Raw genomic sequence first — 22,328 nt, 5'->3', positions numbered from 1 at the left:
GAATCCAATGAAGACGCCTAGGCGGGAGAAATAAGCAGAGCCCACGAAGATTTGGCATCTGCATCTGGGGAAATTGCGGGGTGTGAGGGGGACCTAAGAATCAAGGTCCAGAAGTGCCGTGAGGGTGCACAGCGTGACAGCAGTCAGGCAAGTTCGACGAGAGGACAAGTTGGGTCATTCTGCTGTGTACCGTACTGAGTATTCCGAGGAGCGTGATTTTCTCGATGGTTGAAACGATTTCCGTTCCTTCAGCTGTCGATTGGGGCCAAATGTAACAGGGTCAAAGCCTGGAGTTGTCCTTCCCTCCCCCTCCCCAACGGCCCACTCCAGTCCTTACATACTGAACGAGCTGGTTCAAATCGTTCAGCTATTTTCAGTGATGGCGGCGGCGGCGGCGTTCGAGGTGCTATACGGGTAACTCATGTTGAAGTTGAACACTTTGTCGTCCTTGCCACCACGCGACGAAGTGACTTTCCGCCGCGCCTTTGAAAGTAAGGGCTGTATTGAGGAAGCGGACGTTGTGGATTTGATCGAAGCAGTGTCGGTAGCGATGGTGGTGGTGGTGGTGGAAGAGGCAGCGAAGGCCGAGGCCGACAGGCGAGTGAAGAGCGACGGTCGCTTGGTGGCAGGCATTCTTTTTCTTTTGTCTCTTGGTAATGAATATGTTGAGTCGTGGTAGGTCCAGATGAGGTCTTGCCAAAGGTTGGGGGGGAGGAGGTACGAGGTACTTGTAGGGACGATCGAGAGCAGTGGTTGGCCCCCAGATGACAATGATGAACAGTGGACGAGGTACCGAGTACCCTCTCTAAGAATTTAGGCGTCAATAGGGGCCAGGAACTCAGGGCTGAGAAGTTCACGTAAGAGGGATCTAGTGCTTACCGAAGAAGATCTGCTCTGTTTGATCTGGTACTTGTACCGTGATGAAATACCATGTAATTACGCACAAAGAATAACTCTAAAAGGAAGATCGTGTGGCTCCACGATAAGCCCACGCTTACCCCGTATTGGAAATACTCAAACTTCGCCATCTACCCAATAGATCTCTCTGTAACTCTGGAAGGCCGAGTATCGTAATTTGCACGCACGTCTGCGCCATGTCATTTCACTCTGCTCTTACAGTTTGCTTTTGTGCTTCGTAAAAGTTCCATACAAGGTAGTAAGTCAGACGCGTGACAATTCTTGATCCAATGAGTTCGTTCCTGTTGCCATCCGATATGATCGAACTCTCGACAGCGATACAGCTCTACGCATGCTCTCTGTTTTGACTATTGGGGACTGCAATCGATCCTTCGCCAGCGCCGAGGCTCTCGTGTCGCCGTGAGGAAATCCTATTCACCAAGTCCTGTAGGATCCAGAAACACCTTTGAGTGCCTTCTTCCGCTCCCTTCCGATGTTTGTTTGTGACCCTTCCTTCCTGCCCATCACATCCTACGCCATGTTAGCGACACGCGCTTTGGTGCTGCCGTTCGCAATCCAATCAGGCTTGAGACCCATCTCAATCGCATTATCGAAAAACTCGTCTCACCGCCGCCACAACTCGAATTAGCAAGCACTTTGATCTCTCCGCAGCTTCTACCTTGAGCGATAGACAGCCCAAGAATGCTGCGTCTTTGAAGTGCCAGCATCCTGGATACCAGACGCAGAGAAATTGTTTGACCAGTACATCATGCCCACTTCCACTCCACGTAGCGCTCAGCTCCACTATGGGACGAGGCAAGCAGAATCTCAAACTCTTCTTTCGCTCCGACCTGCTCCGGCGGCGACTTGAGCCTCATGGGCCACTCCTCGATGATTGTGTGTGGTCGTTCCATTGTCAAGCCCAAATGGCGACCTATCTCTCCGAAGTGCTCTTCTCTCATATATCTACAAATGGTCAGCATGCTTCTTCTGCATTAGGGAACTTGGACGCGCGGACATCTTGAAGTATTTGTCATTGTCACGAACGAGGTCGTTAGCAGCGAGTCGTCGGATCAAATCAGGGTCATTTTCCGAGAGTGGCGGACGTGTGGCCGGAAGATACTGCGACACTTTCAACACGAGAGATTCTATCTCGGGACGCTTTGCAGGGCTCAGATGGACCGTTTCGGCTACGGCATTCATGAAAAGCGTTATTATTGTCGCGTGAGAATTATTAATGTGCTTTTGTAAGAATGGACTGAGCAGGTAGAGTGTGCGACCTACTCCAAGGTAACCGCCATCCGAAATGTTAGAGACCTGTAGAATTGATCAGCGCTGTTATCTCACGGCACATTCTTACGGCCATCACCTCAATACGTGCAAACTGTCGACCATCAAGATGTCTCGAGAGGTCTGTCACGTCCACGTTGAAGAGCTCGAACGCTATCTTTCGCGACGCGGCTTGTCTGGCGAATGAGGACAGAAGATCTCTTAGATGGTCAAACAGTTTGCCATACATGTCGTTGGCGGCGGATCCATAGGGGCTTTGGAGGACAGAACGGAGATCCCATCCATCAAAAGGGTCTGCCGAGTCCTTCATTGGCCATTGCTCTTTGTTCTGGTAAAAAGTACTGTGACAAATTAGGCCAATGTTATAGGATTATTATTTCAAAGGGCGCCTCACGGATTCGGAGCGTCGAATGCTTGGCGAGTTTGGGCAAAGGACAATAGAATTCCATCTTCGCGGAATCTCTGCTTGCACACGCGATGAGGAGGTTTCTGTAAGAGGATATTCCGGTCCCGGTAGTCTCGCCGCTCATGCGCAAGCGTTGTGGCTTGTCGAATTTTGTCGGCCAGGCTGCAAGACAAGCCGTCGGGAACCTCTAGAAAAGAGGGGAGGAGCATCCATTTCTCCTTGGACAAAGTCACGCGGAGAGATCTAGATCCGAAAGTCCACGTCTTTCCCAAGAGTGTGCCGTTCGGTTTGTCCTTAATCTTTGCACAAACCTTTTGAAATAGTGGAAGAATCGAGGATTGCAGCTGACATAGGCGACAAGACTGGAGTTTCGCCGAGTACCAAATGTGGATGATAGTTTCGATATCGTCGGGGTCTTTGTCGATCTGCAACGCAGCGAGGAGTATGATCAGGTTCCGTGCGACAATATCAAAGTCCCGGTCGTTCAGAGTCAGGGAGATAGACTGTTGATACTCATCAGGCAGACAAGCAACAGTCTTCAACACATTGCGGATGTCTCCAGAAGCTAGAAACACAACTTAGTTAGCACTGCTAGTGGCACAATACAATGAATAGGCCTCACCCGCGAACAACACATGCAAGTCGTGACCATAAGAGCATCCCTCATTGCGGTCCAGGGCTAAGACATCGAGTGCGGGCATATTGCCCCAGAAGTATTTCTTCAAGGGGCCATATGGGACCATAGGAGCCCCGGCGCCCACGAATGATGGAAGGCGTTGTTCTGTTTCCCAGGCCGGCATCCAGCTGGTCTTCATCAGCGGGCTTTTGCAGTAGACTTTATGCTCAGTCCAATGCTCCTTTTGGCAGTCCTTCCCGCAGTACTGATCAGCACCAGTCAGCGACGTTTTCTAGATGTTCTTTGCTGAGATGTGGCCATCCTACTGAAACCAGGCGACAGCCACCGCAGTCTAGCTGCCCTATCCTGCTGCATTTCTCGGAAGGGTGCGCATGCCAGTTGGCACAAGGTATCGAGGACATGATCTTTGATTCGGCGAGAATTCAACGAGATTGAGCGATAGGGGGCGAGAACAGTTCTCGAATACAATGACAAAGGTCGTCTGTGTAGCTATCTGTCAAGAGCAATGAACTGAACCGGTGATTTTTGAGCCTCACTGCCGCCTGCGGTGAAGTGACACTCAGTGCGAGGTGTAACCGGAACCACGCTAGCACTTTAAAGGCATAAGCCCACATGGCGCAGGATTAGGCGCCCGGGACAAAGTTAAGAGAATGCGCGGGACCGCGGGGCGGGAACTTTGTTGGGCTTAGCTCGTCCTGTTTTCGGGTTCATTTTGAAGTCCCTCCTTGCTCGTGTAGAGAGATAACTGTGAGCACACATATATCAGGCTGTCTGCACCGAAAAGCCTTTGCAGAAGATCGAAATGACACTATATCACTTCCTGGTCAAAGCTCAAACCATAAGTCCGGTAGTTGCAGCACATGAGAAGGAGCTTCTAGGTGAACAAAACGAAATAATATTATATCTCTGGCAATGCTCCTACGATCAGCAATCATTCTGACAAAGCATTCGTCGTCCTGCAATTTCCCCAATCTTTATGCGATCAAGTCGTCCACCTGGTATGGAAACTAGGACGTCGAGGTGAGAGTCAGAGTAGCGGCGGGACCAGAAACCTTTATGGCTCTCTTTCTCTAGATTTAATGACATTGTACTGTGAAATTAGGTATTTGGTCATTACGTCGAAATGTCCCCTAGACCATAAATAGAAAAGCGCGCGGCAAAGCGGATTAAGTTTCGCCATCCTTGTAAGTATTTTCGTGAAATACGAGTACCTATTAATCAGGATACCGATTTTGTATGTCACGGTGTCTCGTAGTTTCAGGCCGGCTTGCCAGCTACTGAAATATCACCGCATCAATGGTCAACTACCTTGGTACTGATTACCGCGCGATGAATGCTCGATGACCTTACATCTCACTGTAATCGGTCTCAAGTTTTGTCTAGCCTTCCTTGCATCGTGGTCTCCTCTTCTATGGCTGAGCTTCTAAATCTCACCTCGACCGTCTCTCTCATGCACCCGCGACATTGACAGGTTGTCCTCCAGCTGCCTCCTTGATTCTAGGATCACTTACCTTGGCGATCTCCCTCACAAACTCTTGCCGTCTCCTTTCCTCCAATGCCCCGGGCTTCCAGTATTCATACTCGATCCATTCGCCCTCTTTCATCTGTGCCTCAACCGCTTCATGGAACCGGGCACCGAGTTCTGGTTGTAAGGGCACCACGCCAGTCTCTTCGCAATATGTTTCCCAGAGGTCTAGCAATTCCTTCAGGATCTCTGGGTGCTTGGTGGCCAGGTCTTCCGTCTCGCCAGGATCCTTGGAAAGATCGTACAGCTGCCATGCCGAGTTACCTTTGGGGAAGGGGATGAAGTCGGCTTTCCATGCTCCCTTACGGATCGCCGCCCTGCCACAGAGTTCCCACCCAAATGCCTCGCCAGGATCGTGGACTTGATCCTGCTTGCCGCTTAGCCACGGTATCATATCCTTGCCACGCATGGGTACAATCTGGCGGCCTTTCCACTCAGGTGAGGGATGCTTGATATCTGCCAGGGAAAGCAGCGTGGGTGCGATGTCCATCACTGTTGCGAAAGTATCGGTGATTTCACCTTCTCGGCCTTTATGCATCGGCGGATACCGAATGACACAAGGCACCCGAACGCCTCCCTCGGTCGTGTATGCCTTGTACAGTCGACTCGGGGCAGTGGCAGCTTGAGCCCAGCGTGGGCCGTACCAGACGAAACTGTCCTTATTGCCAATATTCTCAAGGGAGTTGTTGTAGTACTTGCCAATATGTTCCATCAACTCACCAGCCACCATGGGATATGCTTCGTACGCAGCTCCTTCAGCACCATTGTCCGAGAAGAACATAATGTAGGTATTGTCCAACTCGCCAATTGATTCCAGATAGTCCGTAACTCGGCCGATATTGTGGTCTAGGCACTCGACCATACCAGCATATGCTTCCATTGAACAAGAGGACGCCTTCTTGTGAAAGTCGTCCATCTCTTCCCACCCAGGCACTTCGTCTGCAACCACTGGATGTGGCTTGACATCTTTGGGTATCATCCCTAGTTCAATCAGCTTCTTCAGCCGTGCCTGACGGAGGGCTTCTGGGCCTTCCTTGTAAACGTCCCGATAGTGATCAATGTATTCCTTGGGAGCCTGTAGAGGCCAGTGCGGGGCAGAGAATGGGAAGTACGCGAAGAAGGGTTTCTCGGAGAGTTCCTTGTCCTCTTTCCACTCTTTCAGATAGCGGAGCATTCGGCTTCCATATCCGTCGCTGGAGTACCATCCCTCTGGTAGATCTTTGACATAGTGGTCGTCCTCCATGTGCAATGCAATGACGCTCTTCTCCAAGAATTTTGGAAAATCGGCCTCTGGTCTCCAGTCATAATGGTTTGAGCACGCCGGCAAGAGGGCTAGACTTCGGTCGAACCCCCGGGCCTGAGGACTTCGCTCTTTCGTAAGTCCTAGATGCCACTTCCCACTCATGACAGTGTGATATCCTCCTTCTTTCAGGACCTCTGGGAGTGCAGCCACTCGAGCGTTCAAGTACCCTTCGTAGCCTGGCATGCCTCTCTGCGGAGCAGTCGAATATTTGCTCCCTTTGGGAAAGTTTTGTCCAGAAAAATCCGTCCACTCAATCAGGTTGCCCAAGCCTGCAATGTGATGGTCCGTACCCGTGAGGATCATTGCTCTTGTCGGAGAGCACGCGGCCGCAGCATGGAAGCCTGTGAGACGGATGCCATCCTTTGCCAACTTGTCGATGTTGGGGGTGCGAATCTCGGAGCCGAAGCATCCCGCATCTGAAAAACCCATGTCATCGGCGACGATGATGAGGAAGTTGGGCCTTTTAGCAGCCATGGTGACAGCCTATCTACGAGCCAAAGTCTAGGGACAAAGGGAAACGATATCGAAGTCTAAACGCGGTTGTATGGAGGACGACAGTTACGTGCGTCAGTCGAACTGGTAGCGGGGCAAGAGGGGAATCCATTGAGGGACGACATCGGTTCAATCTTACGGCGAGCCCCCACCAGGAACCAACTTAACTCACTGGGGGCCTCGTGGAGGGGCAGTTTGCATGCCAATCCACCGCAGCAAAAGTCCCTACAACTGAAGGTCACAGGCACCCAGCCTTAGGTGCCTAATGCCTAAGTTGGGGGTTTGGCCCACCTGCCTAGCTGGTTTCTCAAGCTGGGGAAGGGCTTGTGAAAGAGTCCAGAATGCCTTGGTCAGCGCCAGATATATTCTGGGGAAAGTGAGAAGCTTGTGATAAAAGAAGAGCGCAAACCACGAGTAGATCTGAGGAATGCTTGTAGTTGTCCCACACAAAAGAACCTCCACCCTTCACCAACGACTGAACTTGGCAAGTTTTGTATGTGCCCGCAATCTCACTCTGCAACCTCCATCTTGTTCAACCAATCTTCATCGCTGAGATCCCACGACAAATGTACACACCTGCTTGACCCTGGACAGTGGCTCCTTAGCCTGCGGCATACCTGAGTTGTGTGGCACGACTCTCAATGCTACAGCGGGTGAGCGGTTCGTATCCATCCACTCGTCGATCCCTCGTCGCCCATCAAAAATACCATAGTTGGATCTACACTCCTCCTACCGTTTGCACCTGGTCATCCGTACGCCACATTCCCCCGCTTCTATGGCGTGATTCAGAAGCCCATATTCCTGTCTCCCAACACATTGGATCATCCTGTCCAACCCTGGGGTTGCAGTCCGGTGGCCTCTGAACCGAAGGGTGCTCGAGACAGCCGTTGTGGCAGGCGGTCTGCTGCATTGGTATAAGAGCTTAGCCATGGCGTCTTCTTCCTCTTCCGCTGGGTATCATCTTCTCCAGCAAGGCGACACACCCGACACAACACCGGCAGCCACTGAAGAAGAAACAAGCATGGGTAAATCGCTGGGCACATTTCGAGCTTGCTACGTCGTGGCCTTGTGCTGCATTGGCTCGTTCCTCTTCGCCTACGACACTGGGATTGTGGGAGGTGTCTTGACGTTTCCATCCTTCCAAAATGACTTCGGCTACTCAAAGGCCGACAAGACACAAGTCAACTCGAACTGTGTCTCGATCCTCCAGGCTGGAGCCTTTTTCGGCTGCTTCTTCATCTGGCCACTGACGGGATGGCTCGGTCGGAGATGGGGGTTCATCATTGCCTCTGTCGTTTTCTGCATCGGGTGCATTTTGCAAATTGTGAAATCACACTCCATTGGCGTTTTCTATGCTGGCCGTGTCATCTCTGGTTTAGGTACTGGGGCAGCGACAGTGCTGGTGCCCATGTTCTCCGCAGAGATGGCCCCAAAGGAGATCCGAGGCAAGCTGGGCTCATGCTTTCAGCTGTTCTTTGCGACTGGTGTTTGTGTCAGTTACTGGGTCGACTACGCTGCGCAAGTGGGCATTTCCGAGACTTCTTCGATGCAATGGCAAGTGCCTGTAGGCCTACAGCTGGTCCCTGGAGGTCTTCTTGGGTTGGGCATGTTACTGGTCAAGGAGTCTGCTCGTTGGCTTGCAAAGAAGGGTCGCAACGAAGAAGCTTATGCTTCTCTCCTTTGGGTCCGTGGTGGTGTCGATAGTCCCGAGATTCGAGCCGAGTTTGCAGAAATACTTGCTGGCGTGGAACTGGAAGTGCGAGAATCGGAAGGCCTGACCTGGAAAGAACTTCTCCTGCCATCGAACAGATATCGATTGTTTATCGCAATCACGATTCAACTCTGCGCCCAATTGACCGGCAACACCTCACTAGCCTACTATGCTCCGCAGATCTTCGCCACCATTGGGGCTGGTAACAAGACACTCTTCATCACTGGCTTCTTCGGGCTGGTCAAGATGGCTGGTGTCTTTATCTTCATTCTCTTCTTCGTCGAAAGGTTTGGCCGCAAGCTTCCCTTCATGGTCGGCGCATTTGCGATGGGGAGTTTCATGCTCATCATTGCATTGATTGTTGACACGCATCCCCCCAAACCATCGGCCACGGGGATCACATCGTCGGGAGCGGCCGGTATCGCCATGGTCTACCTGGAAGCATTCGCCTTCAATATGTCTTGGGGGCCTCTGCCGTGGCTGTACATAGGCGAGATATTCCCCAACCGGATCCGGGAGATTGGTGTTGCAACAGGTGCTGCGAGCCAGTGGCTCTTCAACTTCGTCATGAGCCAGATTACTCCTCACGCCATTACCAATATCGGCTGGAGGACGTTTCTCATGTTTGCCATATTCAACTATGCTATCATTGTTTACAGCTATTTCCTGCTCAAGGAGACCACGGGCAAGAGCTTAGAAGAGATGGAGATTGTCTTTGGTACCGTGGATAGGCTGCCCACCAAGGACGATGACGAGGTGGAATCGCAGGCTGCACACGACACCGCCAGGGAGATTCACGAAACAGCCAAGTGAGCTGGTATACAGACAACACTCCAGGGGGCCATATCTACCATGTAATATGCGAGATAGATACCCATATACGGAAGTGGTCTGACGCAACGATGCGCCGAATTGTCCAATCAGAAATTGAATCCAGTGATGCGCCGTAGCGCGTCAGTGCCTACTTCCTTCACTGTAGTTCGTATAATTGTCGTGTTCCGATTTTCTCTACGGATCTTGGCCAGACGAATTCCAAGTACCCCTGTTGTCCTACATACCTATTTTAACGGAAGTGAAACTATTTTGACACTTGACACTCCGGTTCTAAACCACACCTTACTGGCATAACAGACTCGCTCTCACTGTGGCCACAACACACCTGGCCGAACATGCCCGACTCTAGTCATGCACCCGCTCCCGCACGGCGAAGGTCGTCTTTTGCGTATGACCCTGCTCGAGATACTTTCAAAGCACTGCCAGATACCATAGCCGAACAAGCCATTGCTGAAGATGCCGAGGAAGATGCAAATACTACGGCCCCACCAACGTCCAGTCCAGGCGCAGAGGGTGCGGCGGACTCGTCCCGAAAGCGAAAGCGATCGGAGTCGCCTGACGCAGAAGTGAAGCCTACATCTGAACCGAAGAGACAGGAGACCGAGGAGACACCTCCAGTGAAGAAAACACGCGCGTCCACTTCGCCCGCGGGACGAGATAAAGCCTCGCCTAAGCCCGCTACGAATGGAAGTCACACCGAGAAACCCAAGCCCAGAACACCCGCAGACCTGCCCCGAATCCCACGCAAGCCGAGAGAAGAAGGCGAAATTTCTGCATCACGTCGGGTGTCCGACGCGTATAGTCGACGACCGGATACCGATGACCGACGTGCAAGAGAGCGGAGGGACAACTTCTCTAACCGGCGATCGCGATCCCCTCCTCGACGACGCTCCCCCTTGGATGCCTACCGTCGCCGATCTCCTCCACGAGAGCGTCGCAAATCCCCCTCCCCCATCCGCGACTCTCCCCCACGAGACATAATTCGTCCTGGCGGTGCTCGCGGCCGTGGTCGGAACGTGCTAGCCGAACAGCAGCGACTTGCTGCCGAACGGGAGCAGAAGCAGGCTGGGCTACACGCTCAAGTCAATCGTGGTGTTCAAGAAGTCTCAAATCAATTCTACAACGCGCGGCCAGAGTGGGTGAAGGAGAAGGGACGAGACTGGCGCAGGAATGAATCTCAAATCAAAGGACTACGCACTTTCAACAACTGGATCAAGTCCTGCCTCATCCACAAATTTAGTCCGGAAGAGAAGACCGAAGAGGAAGAATTGGGCTGGGGCGAGGAGGCGAAAGAGCCTGCAGCACAGAAACCACTCCTGGTGCTCGACATTGGGTGCGGTAAAGGAGGTGATCTGGGGAAGTGGCAGCTGGCTCCACAGACAGTTGGGCTGTATGTCGGTCTCGATCCCGCAGAGACAAGCATTCAACAAGCTCGTGAACGATATCAACAGATGCGGCGAGGTCGACGTCCAATCTTCGATGCCCGCTTCTTTCCACAAGACTGTTTCGGCGCTTGGATTGGTGATGTCGGCATTATTCGCGAAGTCGGCATCGACCCCAACGCGGGCAATGGACAACCTACCCGCTGGGGCGGTGGCGGATTTGACGTTGTCACTTGTATGTTTGCCATGCACTACTCATTTGAGTCCGAGGAGAAAGTGCGCATGATGCTACGCAACGTGGCGGGAAGTCTGAAGAAGGGAGGACGATTTATTGGGGTGGTGCCAAACAGTGATGTTTGTGCGGAGAAGATCAGAGAGTGGTTCAAGGACAAAGAAGCGAAGAAAGCTCAAGAGAATGGACCCGATGGTGCTGATGCTGAGAAAGAGGACGGCGAGGCCGATGAGGAGGGTCCTCAATGGGGCAACGCCATTTACAACGTCCGCTTCCCCATCGACCCGCAGCGTCCTTTACAATCCGATGGATCCTTTCGTCCACCCTTCAGCTGGAAATACACGTACTGGATGGCTGAAGCCGTGGATGTGCCTGAATTTGTGGTACCTTGGGAAGCTTTCCGGGCGTTGGCCGAGAGCTACAATCTCGAGCAACGCTACAGGAAGCCGTTCTTGGATATTTGGCAGCAAGAGCAAAGCAATCGCGAGATGGCCAGTTTGGCAGTGAGGATGGGCGTGATCAGGCATGAAGGGGGAGAGATGTTGCTGAGTGAGGCCGAGAAGGATGCAGTGTCATTCTATCATGCTTTCTGTTTTGTCAAGGTCTAGACACTACTTCACACCTTGGATTATTGGTCGTGGTGGTGGGCGGAAAGGTATGATTCAGCCTTGGGAGTGCGAGGCTTGTTCAGCGGAGAATTACGGGTATCTCATGCATATTGGTTCTTGAAAGTCGGATAGGTCCAGGCATGGCAGGCTATGCAGGCACGGCAGGATCATTTTAGGTCGACCACAGAATTGCATGTCCGATTGATCGGTGTCTAAGAAGTGAGATCTTCCATAAGATATCTTTCTCTCCGTCCTTATCATGGACACCGTAATGGTAGCGAGATACAGCACTGCATTTCAACATTATGGAATATCCCTTTAAGGCTAGAGCTGGATTTTGAGGAAACGGGAGCGAGAGCCATTAGAAAATGTCCTCCCCCTCCCCTTTCTTTCTACATGAGGCTGGGTATTATATATTATTATAGAACGTGACGACAGGTCATGTGGCGAGAAGATATCATATACGGTAGAAATGAATTTCAGACAGATAGGTTGAGTACCATTTTTTTTTATTTGCATGCCTGTGCCGGGTGTATACAGGGCACATATATACAGATATACACCTCGTATATCCAGGATATATGCGTATATATCTTAACAAAAACCCAGGTGGCTTGCTAGTGGCAACACAAAGATCAAGGTTCCGACCCGACTCAATATTCCTCCCCATCGCCATAGCCATAACCATAACCATAACTATGTGCAAACGCAAGCACGCGGACAAGCACAGGTGTCAAGTACAATAGAAGGGACAGTAGGAGATATAATCATAGTAGATATAACCGCGACTTGGGGCCCTATCCCTGAACCTGAAGACGAAACCGGGAGAATCTGAGCGAATTAGACCATCGATTGCTTCAAGTGCGCCTGTTCCTCCTGTCCATGGCGCCACTCCTTGTTGGCAGTGATTGGAATAAACATAAAAAAAAAACCTCAACTGACTGACTGACTGACTGACTGAGCCGTCCAACCGGGTTGCAAGAAATTTGACTTGCTTGACTAGCTCGACGATCAGACTGGGGCACGGCTACAAGGAGAACAGAGTTAGCATGTTATTTATGTACAAAGTAACGTCCCTATCCACAAGATGTGGTCTTTGGCAGCAAAAACAAAAGGGGCATAGAAGTGGGGGGATAGGATGAGAGGGAAAGTCATGATGGTGAATCACCAAGGGGGGGAGACGTGGATACGTACCAGTAAATGCATGTCACGCTGTTGGTGGTAGAGCGTGCCATCCACTCGTCAAAGCACATGGCGTGCGTGGCGTTGTGGCACGTAGAACAGCGCCAGGTCTCGTTGTCGTTGTCGTCGTCATCGTCATCGTCAGAGGACATGGCGTTCAGGCAGATCCCACATTCAGTCTCGGAGGAGATCGAGGATGAAGATGTGTTGCTGTTCCTCGACGCGGATGAGGACCGAGATGATGACCGAGATGAGGTTGTGGAAGGGATGTAGGCTCCAGTTGGCGAAGATGAGCGTGACGACGCGATTGACGGAGCGTTGGATCGAGATTGTCGGCGTCGAGTGGCCCTGATCGACGCACCGGACACAGCGGGTGCAGGATCGAAAACACGGCCTCGCGTCGAGGATTGCTCTGCCCCGGATACGTCGGCGGCGGCGGTGACGGGTGGTAATGACCTCGTTTGATCCTCCAACCGGGCCAAAAGAACTTCAAGCATCCTGATTGTCTCCTGTTGCATCCGGTGGAAGTGGTAGTCAAAGTCTCCAGAGAGACCGCTGTCTCTGATCGATGGTTCGGAGGATATTGTTCTTCTTGTTGACGATGTGATCTGGCCCTCGCCGGGACGACGTCCTCTGTAAGAGCTTTGACCTCGAACGCTGCTGTAGCGTGTCGCTGTTTGGGTCTCTGCCACGTGTCGGTCCAATCTAGTCAACCAGGTCTGGGTTTCCTCGGGTGCTTGGTCCTGGTGCCATCTAATAGCACGTTAGAAAGCGTGTCAACTGGGGAGGAAGCCGGGGCGGGACTTTGTCTCCATCGGCATGTGGAATATCTCGATAGACGTACCGTTTGCAATGAAGTAGGCTTGCCGCGTCTTGCAATTGCTTTTCCAGCCTCGAGGGCTTCACTCCACACGCGAGAGGGCTGCAGATACTTGTGAGTATACGTGTGGCTGCGGAACGCGATGCCGCCGCCACTGGATTTCGACAATTCCGCCCAGCGTCCCGACCACTTGTCGTATAACCAATGCACGTGGACTGCTCGTGAGGGTGGTTGATTTCCAGAACTTGACAGAGCTCGCTGGTGGAAAGCATCCTGTGAGGTTTCGTTGAGAGTGCAGCGGGAGGTTGAATGATGAGAGACTGTGCCGCCTGGTTGGTCGAGGGATAGAAGATGTACCTACCAGGTTCCAAGCTGTCTATATAGTGTCTCTCGCCGGCTCTCACAGACACAGCCAATGCAGTTCAATGGCTCGCCCGGTGAGTCTCCAGGCAAACGAACCATACTCAGCCACAGGACTTGCTGCCTTCCAAGATAATGGAGCGGCTGTTTGGTGCCGAACTGCCAGAAGTACACCTGCCCGTTTCCGCAACCGAAGCAGTTGAGGCGTTCACGACCACTGGCCGAGTCCAGGGAGGTCCCTGTCCATTCGTCATGGAAATGGCGCAATATGCAGCACACCACCAGAGGCGCAGTGCAGGCTTCACGAACGGATGCATGGTCGCGGGTGTGGCCATGATGCCCCTCAGAGCAGGGGTTTCCAGACATATAGCGTATCAAAGTGTCACAGACCTTCCCCGGCCCCTGTGGGATTCCAGAACACTGCTAGCTTCTTTACGCCAATTGAGGCGGAGATAGGTCATATTGACGAGTAGACTGCGAGAGATAACTGCTTCTCACGACAGAAACGGGCATGGTGAGTTCGGGAGGCCCGTACGCATTGACCTTGACAAGGTTCTGCGGCCCGTCGGGGGTATTGCGTAGCCGGCGCTTAAGAGAGAAAGGAATCGACGGCGTTGTGCACAGACGCTCTTCGTGGCGTAACTATTGTGGCTGTCGAGCTGTCGAGCGACGAAGAGCGAAGAGCGCTCATGCAAGGATCTTCATCTGGCGGTTTGCTCTGTACTTAGCATAGCATTTTCGCGTGATGACCCAGGTCACTTGAAGCCTCCATGGGGATGAATTGCGTCAAGCTGCCTTTTATTTCTGGCCTGCATCTTTGCGTCAGTAGTAGATAGCCTAGCATGGTTCTCCTGCGGCAATGAAGAGCTCTCAGCTTCAAGGGGGGTGTTAGTGAAACAGCGCCAGTTACACAAGTGAAAAGCCACAATTGGCCATGGATTGTGCGAATAGAGGAGTCTGAAAGTATGAGAACAAGGTTGTAGTGCTTGTTGATTGGAGTCGTATTAAAAGAAAGAGGTTCGAGTTGGAATGCTAAGAATCGAGTATGGAACGGAGAAGAAGTGTTGTCGACAAGAAGCGCCGAGTTGAGAGAGGAAATTATTCGGTCTGACACAGGATTCATGGTTAAATCCAGGCTCTGTCGAAATCAAGTAGCACCGTCAGACACGACAATTTTACTTGGTGCACCAATAGCAAGGCGAAATCATACATTCGAGGGGACCAAGTAGTATTTGTATCTTTAAGGAGTGATTACATTCGACGCGTATATGTACTCTGATAATGCCAAACCTCCGCTATGCTATGCTATGCTATGCTGTGCCGTGCTATGCCGTACTATGCCCCAAATACCGCAAAAAATCGCAAACCGCATGAAAAAGACATGCTGCCCTGCAGCCCAACTCTTGCTCGCATTACTGACGTTGCTTCGTCTCCTCCATCTTGCCTGTGTCGCTGGCAATCAATGCTTACCAGGCACCAATCGACGTGGGCACGGCCATGGTGATTGTAATGGTTTGACAACCAACACAGTCACTCAAGTTATAGAAGAAATTGGGGGCCAAGGTAGGTGTGGCAGTGACAGTCACTGTGGCTGGAGAAGGGCACCAATGGTGGGTTGTGGGTGACTGGGTAGGAGCAGGCTTGCAGTGACCATTGGCGGCCGTCCCATATCCACACCACTGAGAGGCAGGAGTGGTGGAGGTAGTCGAGGTGCTAGTTGAGGTCGGCGATGGGTTGCATTTTCCATTCAGAGCAGTGCCAAATCCACAATAGTGAGTGGTAGTGGTGCTCGCTGTGGTTGGCACGCTGCTGGTGCTGGTAGTGGAGCAGGAGCTGGTCGACGTGCTTGAAGTGCTCTTGCTGGTGCTGGCACTGGAGGTAGAGGTACTGCTGGTGCTCGTACACTTAGTCGTAGTAGTCTTGGAATGTGAGGTCGTGGTAGTGGTAGTGGTAGTGGTGCTGGTAGTCGAGGTGCTGGTGCTGGTGCTAGTTGGAGTGATACATTTTCCGTCTAGTGCTGTGCCAAATCCACACCAGAATGACGTGGTGGTTGTAGTCGAGACCGGTGTGGTGGTGGTGGTTGTGGGTGTAATGCATTTGCCGTCCAAGGCGGTGCCAAAGCCGCACCAGTATGAGGTCGTTGTGGTGCTGGCTGAGGTCGACGTGCTGGTCGACGTGGGGGTAATGCATGAGCCATCAGCGGCTGTTCCAAAGCCGCAATAGTAGCTCGCTGTGGTGGTAGAGGAAGTAGAGCTTGAGGTCGTGGTTGGCACGGAAGTAGTCGTGGTAGAGGAAACAGAGCTCGAGGACGTAGTTGGGACGATACATGAGCCATCTGCATTAGTGCCAAAGCCACAGTAGTTGGAAGTGGTGGTGGTCTCGGCCACTGGCATGGCCAAAGTGCCAGCAGCAAGAGCTGCAATGAGGAAAGAGACGGAAGAACGCATTTCTGACGACGGGATTATACTTTGTAGATTGTAGATGGGAATGCGCTGTTTTGAGGAGTGTTGCTTGAAGCGAGTGTGGCAAGGAAACTGTTTGGTTCAAACGATTGTGGTAAGGTAACGAGGGTTCAGGAAGTTGTTGCTATAGTTGTTTTGCTGTTGTGATGATGGACAACACAAACCTTTTCGGCAACGAGAGGCACTCACCTTCTTATACACCCATGGTATAGACGAGAAAGCATAGCTTCTCTGGTGTCATGCGAGCCATGGTGACAATTCAGGTGTAGCATTGCTCGCTATGCTGTAAGTTTTCCCAAGCTATCGCACTGAGCCTCAGCAGCTATTGTAACGTGCGAGTGGTGTGTTCGGTGCCAAGTCAGATCGCGATTGGTTCCCAAAGGGCAAATCATGCGAGACATCTCCCAAGCTTCGTCAAGGCTGAAGTGAGAGAAATTCTGTGGAGAGAGCTTTCAAGAGTTGGGGAGGCTGAGCACCAAAGAGTCTAGGCTCCAGTTCGCAGGCGCAGTCAGGGGGAGGGAAAAGATGCACCAATCAGCACATCCCATATACACTCATTCTAACCATATGTGGTTGGGGTAGCCGGGGTTGCGGAAAAGTAGTTTATCCGATGCGAGGGATAAGTTTTCAGGTGGTATTTTCTAGTGGCACCCTCAGGAGCTACAGTAGCACCAACACCAACACCAGGCTACGCTTCTCTTCTCCGGATTCTACCTTCTTTTGGACTGAGACATATGGGCACATGACTTGACGTAGTCAGTGTGCTTCTTTCTCCCATGGAGTGACGTTTTCAATAGTGATGGCAAGAATGGGTGTTTCTATTTTTACCCTCTACTCGGTACAGAACGTGACTTGAAAATTCACTCAAGCTATTGGGCGCGGAACATCCACGGAAGTACACAGTACTTGTGCTTGTACACATTTGACTATCTGACCAAGGAAATGAAGAGAGTCCAGTGGTGGCCAACTGAGACATCAGAACGTGAGCCCGTCAAGGTGTGTGCCGAGTAGTCATAACACTTGAGGCCAGCCAGGCAGAGACGAGGAATGTAGTTCACCAAACCAAGAGAAGGCGGTTATGAGAGAACCGCTAAAGCATTGTCGATCCGGGAGCATGACTGCTAGCAGACAGGCTACTGGGCAAAAGTACCGTGTACAAGTAAATGCTGTATTTGTAGGATTCCCTACTTGGCTGCAAACGGCCATGCTTTGCCTATTGCCTACCTAGGGAGTAGTCAATTATTGTGCAGGCGCGTCATCCATCTCAACACGTGTCTGCAATTTGTATGGAGAACTCAGTGTCCAACGCCAACAAGGGACAACCCTCTTGCTTTCTCTTTCTCAAACAACGACACCCAATATGTTTGGGGCTTTGAATCGCTTTATAGCTCGCCTCGATGGTGAGCCGCCTCCACGACAAGCAGACACTGGGCCTTCGGATACATCGTATGGCTTTCAAGTCCTGCGAAACACAAATAAAGACCTCCCCATTGAGCCGTGGTTCGACTTCATCATAGGCATTAACGGTCATTATCTGGTACTTGTCTAGCCCAACAAGAAGCAACTAGGTCTGAGGTGATATGCTGACTCCTTGGAGGACTCGCCCGATCCCGCCCTGTTCACAACCGAACTGCGCAACTGCGCTGGCGGATACTGTTCGCTGGATCTATGGAGCGCAAAGGTACGAGGTCACTTTTCCGCCAGAGTATTGTTTCCATTCCTGATCGGTGCGTCCAGGGTTCAAGATCCCATTCGATCAGTGTCGCCGTTCCTTCTCCCCCAGAAACGCTCGGACTCTCGCTACAACTCGCACCTCTCAATTCCACACACAACATCTGGCATGTTTTGACCATTCCGTCCCCGTTGTCACCGGCCCATCAAGCAGGCCTCCTACCGCATAGCGACTACATACTTGGCTCGCCAAGCGGCACGTTAAAGGGAGAAGCTGCTCTCGGTGAGCTCGTCGAAGACCATCTCAATCGCAGTTTGGTACTATGGGTCTACAACTCGGAATTTGACGTGGTTAGAGAGGTTGAACTGGTGCCGCGAAGAGGATGGGGAGGCGAGGGTGCTCTAGGGGCGGTCCTTGGTTTTGGCGCCTTACACCGCTTGCCAGTGGGACTGGGAGAAGAGGTGCAGGCACCGGGAGAAAATCTATTTGACGCTGACAGGAAGAGCTCGGAGAATGGGCAACAGGACGTGTTCACCAACACCTTCCAACCTGCCCCTGCTCAGGATCTACCTCCACCTCCTATGGTCAACCCGAATATCCCTCCACCCCCATTGATGAGCCCAGGAGCTCCCCCTCCCACTGCATCCGCCACCTCCAGAGCACGAAAGGGAAGACACCATGGCGCAGCTGCTCTGGGCAGTGGCTTCGATGATATATTCGCTGAAGGTGCTAAGAAGAGTGCCGAGCGGGACCATGTACCTTCGAGAAAGGGTACGCCGCTTGCCCCGCCACCCAAGATCACATCTGCTGGGCCGACACCACATTCTGTCACTCATGACAAAGAGGATCCGCTAGCACAAGCAGGTGAGGATCTTGGTGAACCTGGGGATGCCGAGGAAACGTGAACTGGCACGTTCGTCAACCCCCACGGCACTCATGGGCAGTCTTGAAGATGTATCGAGGAGGGTGCCCAGTCTCAAAGGTCAAGCTTCGGAAATGAGTGCTTTGGCTTATGTATCCGTCGCACCAACCTCATCCTTCCACCACTCCATGAACTCCCGGATTCTGTCCGACCTCTCCTTTGCCATCGCCTTTCCGGTCTCGGTCTTCATCATCCCTTCCAACTTGAGCAACTTATCCTCGAAATGCTGTATCGAGTCCTGAAGACTCCTAGCACCTTTGGCTCCTCCAAAGGTGAAGCAACGAGCAATCCCGATGGCCCCGATAGCATCAAGCCGATCAGCATCCTGAACGATAGCCAGCTCAGGGATGATGTCAATGAGGTTCTTAACATTCTGAGGGTTTTTGATCTCAGAGGAATACGATACACCCTCAACCAACAGTTGAATATGCTCTGCATAGCTATGTGGCATACCAGCGTCGATCACTGCCTTTTGCAGAGTCATCTTCTGTTGATCCGTTGTCACATCGACATACTTCTTGTCCTCAACGTCATGCAGCAACGCCCCTAAAATCACACTCAGTGGGTTCAACGCGGGCAAAGCCTTCTGCTTCCGTTCCTCTTCCTCCTTCTCAAGGATCATTAAAGCATTGCTAAGGACTCGCCGTACATGTCTGAAATCGTGGGATGCGTCAAAGCGTGGGTTCCGGAAGTATGTCTCGGTAAAGGCGTATATCTTCCGGACAGTCGAGATTTCGTGGTCGGAAAGGCTAGGGTACGTGGCTGGATCGACGTACTTGTCCTTTGCCATATTGGATGTCAAAAAGGGTGTCGAGAAGACGGACTGAGAAGTGGATATCAAACTCGGAGCGTGGATACCGGCGGCACGCGACCAGAACGATTAGCAGATTGAAATGGAGAAATTTTATCTTAGACCTCGTCAATGCATGATTGGGTTGTTTTGGGAGAGGATCTCTGCCGTGTCGGAGTTCTGTGTTCCTAGGTATGCAGGGACATTCATCTATTATTGTCGGTAAGGAAACTTTAGAGATGAAAATCAAGATGACCCGAGAAAATCATTTTTTTAGGACGAGGAAACTCGCGCGATGGTCGAGTCTTTTCGAATCCGAGAAGACACTGAAGCCAAGACGGAAGAATGTCGGATCTTCTTCCCTTTTGGGCTGTTATGGCACCATCGCTTTGGTGACACAGCAATCTTGTCTTCATGTAATCATGTTCATCCCTTCAATCCCAACTCCATCACAGCGTGGATATTGCCCGGTATCTTCCTACTGCTACGCAGCTCTAGTCGTGTATCAGCCTGTTCGAATAAAGACTTCCAGCCATCTACGTCCCTTTCGCAGCCGTTGAAACTCAGCATCATCTCCACATCCATAATCCTAAACCAGGAAATCATCAGCACTCTACTTTGGTAGGGGTTGTCCATGGCCTCACCTTGTTCTGTTTTCATCGAACTTGCTTAAAACTCCGACTTCGGGCATGATGGCGTCAACAATCAGAATTCTACTATTTGGACCCATGGCGGGAGTGATGTTGCTCAAGATCTGCGCCGCATACTTGTCCGAGTAATCGTGGCAGATGAATCTCAGCAGATACACATCGGCGTTCTTGACGGGCTGCGGCGTGAAGAAGTTGTGCGTTTGAAAGTCAACACGCTCAATGTGCTTGTCGTTGGCACGCTCTTGTCGAGCCTGAGTTACGACTTTTTCAAGATCTTGAACGATGAACCTGAGCTCCGGGGCGACTGCGGCAATCTCGAAGCAGCAGTGTCCAAAGCTACCACCCACATCAACGACGAGACCATCTCCCAGTGATTTCCAGCTGAATGCATCGACGAGGTGGTCTATGTTGTAACTCTCTCCGGATGCCAACGATCTCATGGTCCCCATGAATCGTTGTAATCGAGCTGGATGCTTTTCAAAATACTCAAACATTGGTAGGTCTATGTTGTGACCAAGATTCCACGGCGTCGTGTTCTTGTCCTGGCTTCCTGGATACTTTTCCGTGGCCTCCACGAGCCGGGGCGCACCGATGAAGCTTTCCTCGGTCACATATCCCAGGATGTCCCGGAAGTCAGGTTGCAATAATGTCACGGATAACGCAGTGTGAGCCACATAACCCGGTCGAGATTGCCGAAACATGTTTTTCGTCATTGCAAGTCTCAGCACTCTGGCGCATTGACCCTCCAGCGTGCCCGTCTCTGTGGCAAGATCCTTATAGCTAATGTCTCCAGAGACGGGGACTCCCTCGGCAAGTCGATAGTGATAGATGTATTGCATACACGCCGACATATAGTGACCGCCCAAGAAATCCCAAGTTGCATCCGCTGGACCCGAGACGAGCTGCAACAGGGTGGCACATGCTTCTCGGACTTGGGTGCGCGCATTCAAAATGTCTTCCGTGAGCCGCGGACACTTGTCGACGTTGGTCGGCCCTGTGCCCGGAAAGAATGGGGATGCATCTGCGGCGAGCGAGAGAGGGGGGAGGGAGTTGTGCTGCAAGTACTCGGAAATTGTGTTGGTGTTGGTTTGGATCTGCTGCGCCAGCTCAAGAATGGAATCGTTGTGGTTCGACATGTTTTTTCCTGGATGGAGAGGCCAAGAAGACAAGATTGTTCGTCAGGACATGAAACCAAGGTTTATATACTTCTCCCTGCTCTCTGCTCCCTGATACCCATGTTCACTTTGCTTTTGCACAACCAGTACCCTCCTCTCCCATTTCCTTTCTAGTGCTAGCATTCCCCCCACCGAGCAGAGTTCATCTGACAGGGTCAGAGAGTGTGCACACGAGCGCCTTACATGATGTGATGTGGTGGCCTGAATCCAAGATCCGAACCACATCTTCCTTCCATGTGAGACCGGAGGAAAAGTAAACCGGTCAGGGATATAGCCGACTTGGGACAAGAGAGGTGTCACAAGCATTCAAACCCGTTTTACACAAAAGTGCCAACACGGGCCTGGAACCCCCCTAATGGCCAATGCCTGTTTCTCTATTTCCATTTCCGGGGTGTCGTATACTAGCCTGGGGGGGGGGGGGGGGGGGGTTTAAAGTTCCCTGGATCTCTGGGACAGAACCGAGTGCGAGAGGGGGAAAGAGTCATCTCAGATTCCTGATATATTTATGCGAGGTTGTGCGTATTATACTCGCATTACTCGATACGACAAGCGAGGTCTGGGATGCGGGTCCGGGATCCTTGCTTTGCTCGTATAGACGCTTCGATACCCGATTGGGACACCTCCTATGATATCACGATACTCGTCAAGCTCGTACAAGCACCCTAAGTCCACGTGGCGAATGGAGTCGAGGAAGAAGGGTTCAGGCCTCCACAGTCATGAGGGAAAATGGCCAAATCAATTGGAGGTACAAGTGGTAGAATCGTCGCTTTCATTGGTAAAGTGCAAAAAGAACTATATTATCCATTACCGAAACTGAAGCCGAATTACATACTCGTACACTTTATTCGCTGTCCCGATCGCCCCGCTTCATAAGGCATTATCTCGTGCAGGGCCGTCAATTGACCTCATGTCCCTCCCCCCCTTGTCAGCCTGTCTACTCGCATTTGGCAACAGATCGTCATTCTCACAACCTCGGCG

At 51.8% G+C, this 22,328-nt stretch overlaps 8 protein-coding genes across 8 annotated transcripts; 3 read left to right on the top strand and 5 right to left on the bottom strand.

Annotated features, from left to right (window-relative positions):
- Positions 1–363: 363 nt before the first annotated feature.
- On the bottom strand, positions 364–6,532 carry AYO21_01168 (hypothetical protein; the record flags this gene model as incomplete). Its single annotated transcript, XM_022651152.1, has 7 exons — positions 364–634; positions 1,675–1,863; positions 1,916–2,214; positions 2,267–2,528; positions 2,582–3,158; positions 3,216–3,474; positions 4,742–6,532. 7 exons carry the CDS (start codon positions 6,530–6,532, stop codon positions 364–366), a joined length of 3,648 nt encoding a protein of 1,215 aa, XP_022516630.1.
- Positions 6,533–7,478: 946 nt separating this feature from the next.
- AYO21_01167 (hypothetical protein) lies at positions 7,479–9,074 on the top strand (the record flags this gene model as incomplete). The annotated part of the gene is made up of 1 exon (XM_022651151.1): positions 7,479–9,074. The coding sequence occupies one exon, from the start codon at positions 7,479–7,481 to the stop codon at positions 9,072–9,074; it is 1,596 nt and encodes a 531-aa protein (XP_022516629.1).
- A 356-nt stretch (positions 9,075–9,430) lies between these two features.
- Positions 9,431–11,317, top strand: AYO21_01166 (hypothetical protein; the record flags this gene model as incomplete). Its single annotated transcript, XM_022651150.1, has 1 exon — positions 9,431–11,317. One exon carries the CDS (start codon positions 9,431–9,433, stop codon positions 11,315–11,317), a length of 1,887 nt encoding a protein of 628 aa, XP_022516628.1.
- A 1,151-nt stretch (positions 11,318–12,468) lies between these two features.
- AYO21_01165 (hypothetical protein) lies at positions 12,469–14,014 on the bottom strand (the record flags this gene model as incomplete). Its single annotated transcript, XM_022651149.1, has 4 exons — positions 12,469–13,242; positions 13,344–13,592; positions 13,779–13,896; positions 13,959–14,014. 4 exons carry the CDS (start codon positions 14,012–14,014, stop codon positions 12,469–12,471), a joined length of 1,197 nt encoding a protein of 398 aa, XP_022516627.1.
- Positions 14,015–15,145: 1,131 nt separating this feature from the next.
- On the bottom strand, positions 15,146–16,126 carry AYO21_01164 (hypothetical protein; the record flags this gene model as incomplete). The annotated part of the gene is made up of 1 exon (XM_022651148.1): positions 15,146–16,126. The coding sequence occupies one exon, from the start codon at positions 16,124–16,126 to the stop codon at positions 15,146–15,148; it is 981 nt and encodes a 326-aa protein (XP_022516626.1).
- A 1,375-nt stretch (positions 16,127–17,501) lies between these two features.
- AYO21_01163 (hypothetical protein) lies at positions 17,502–18,718 on the top strand (the record flags this gene model as incomplete). Its single annotated transcript, XM_022651147.1, has 3 exons — positions 17,502–17,678; positions 17,739–17,822; positions 17,879–18,718. The coding sequence occupies 3 exons, from the start codon at positions 17,502–17,504 to the stop codon at positions 18,716–18,718; spliced, it is 1,101 nt and encodes a 366-aa protein (XP_022516625.1).
- Positions 18,719–18,823: 105 nt separating this feature from the next.
- Positions 18,824–19,525, bottom strand: AYO21_01162 (hypothetical protein; the record flags this gene model as incomplete). The annotated part of the gene is made up of 1 exon (XM_022651146.1): positions 18,824–19,525. The coding sequence occupies one exon, from the start codon at positions 19,523–19,525 to the stop codon at positions 18,824–18,826; it is 702 nt and encodes a 233-aa protein (XP_022516624.1).
- Positions 19,526–19,951: 426 nt separating this feature from the next.
- Positions 19,952–21,311, bottom strand: AYO21_01161 (hypothetical protein; the record flags this gene model as incomplete). The annotated part of the gene is made up of 2 exons (XM_022651145.1): positions 19,952–20,114; positions 20,170–21,311. 2 exons carry the CDS (start codon positions 21,309–21,311, stop codon positions 19,952–19,954), a joined length of 1,305 nt encoding a protein of 434 aa, XP_022516623.1.
- Between the last annotated feature and the right edge of the window lie 1,017 nt (positions 21,312–22,328).

The sequence above is a fragment of the Fonsecaea monophora genome (assembly GCF_001642475.1).
Source record: "Fonsecaea monophora strain CBS 269.37 chromosome Unknown Scaff4, whole genome shotgun sequence".
NCBI lineage: Eukaryota > Fungi > Ascomycota > Eurotiomycetes > Chaetothyriales > Herpotrichiellaceae > Fonsecaea > Fonsecaea monophora.
This window is presented reverse-complemented; position numbering and strand designations above follow the sequence as displayed.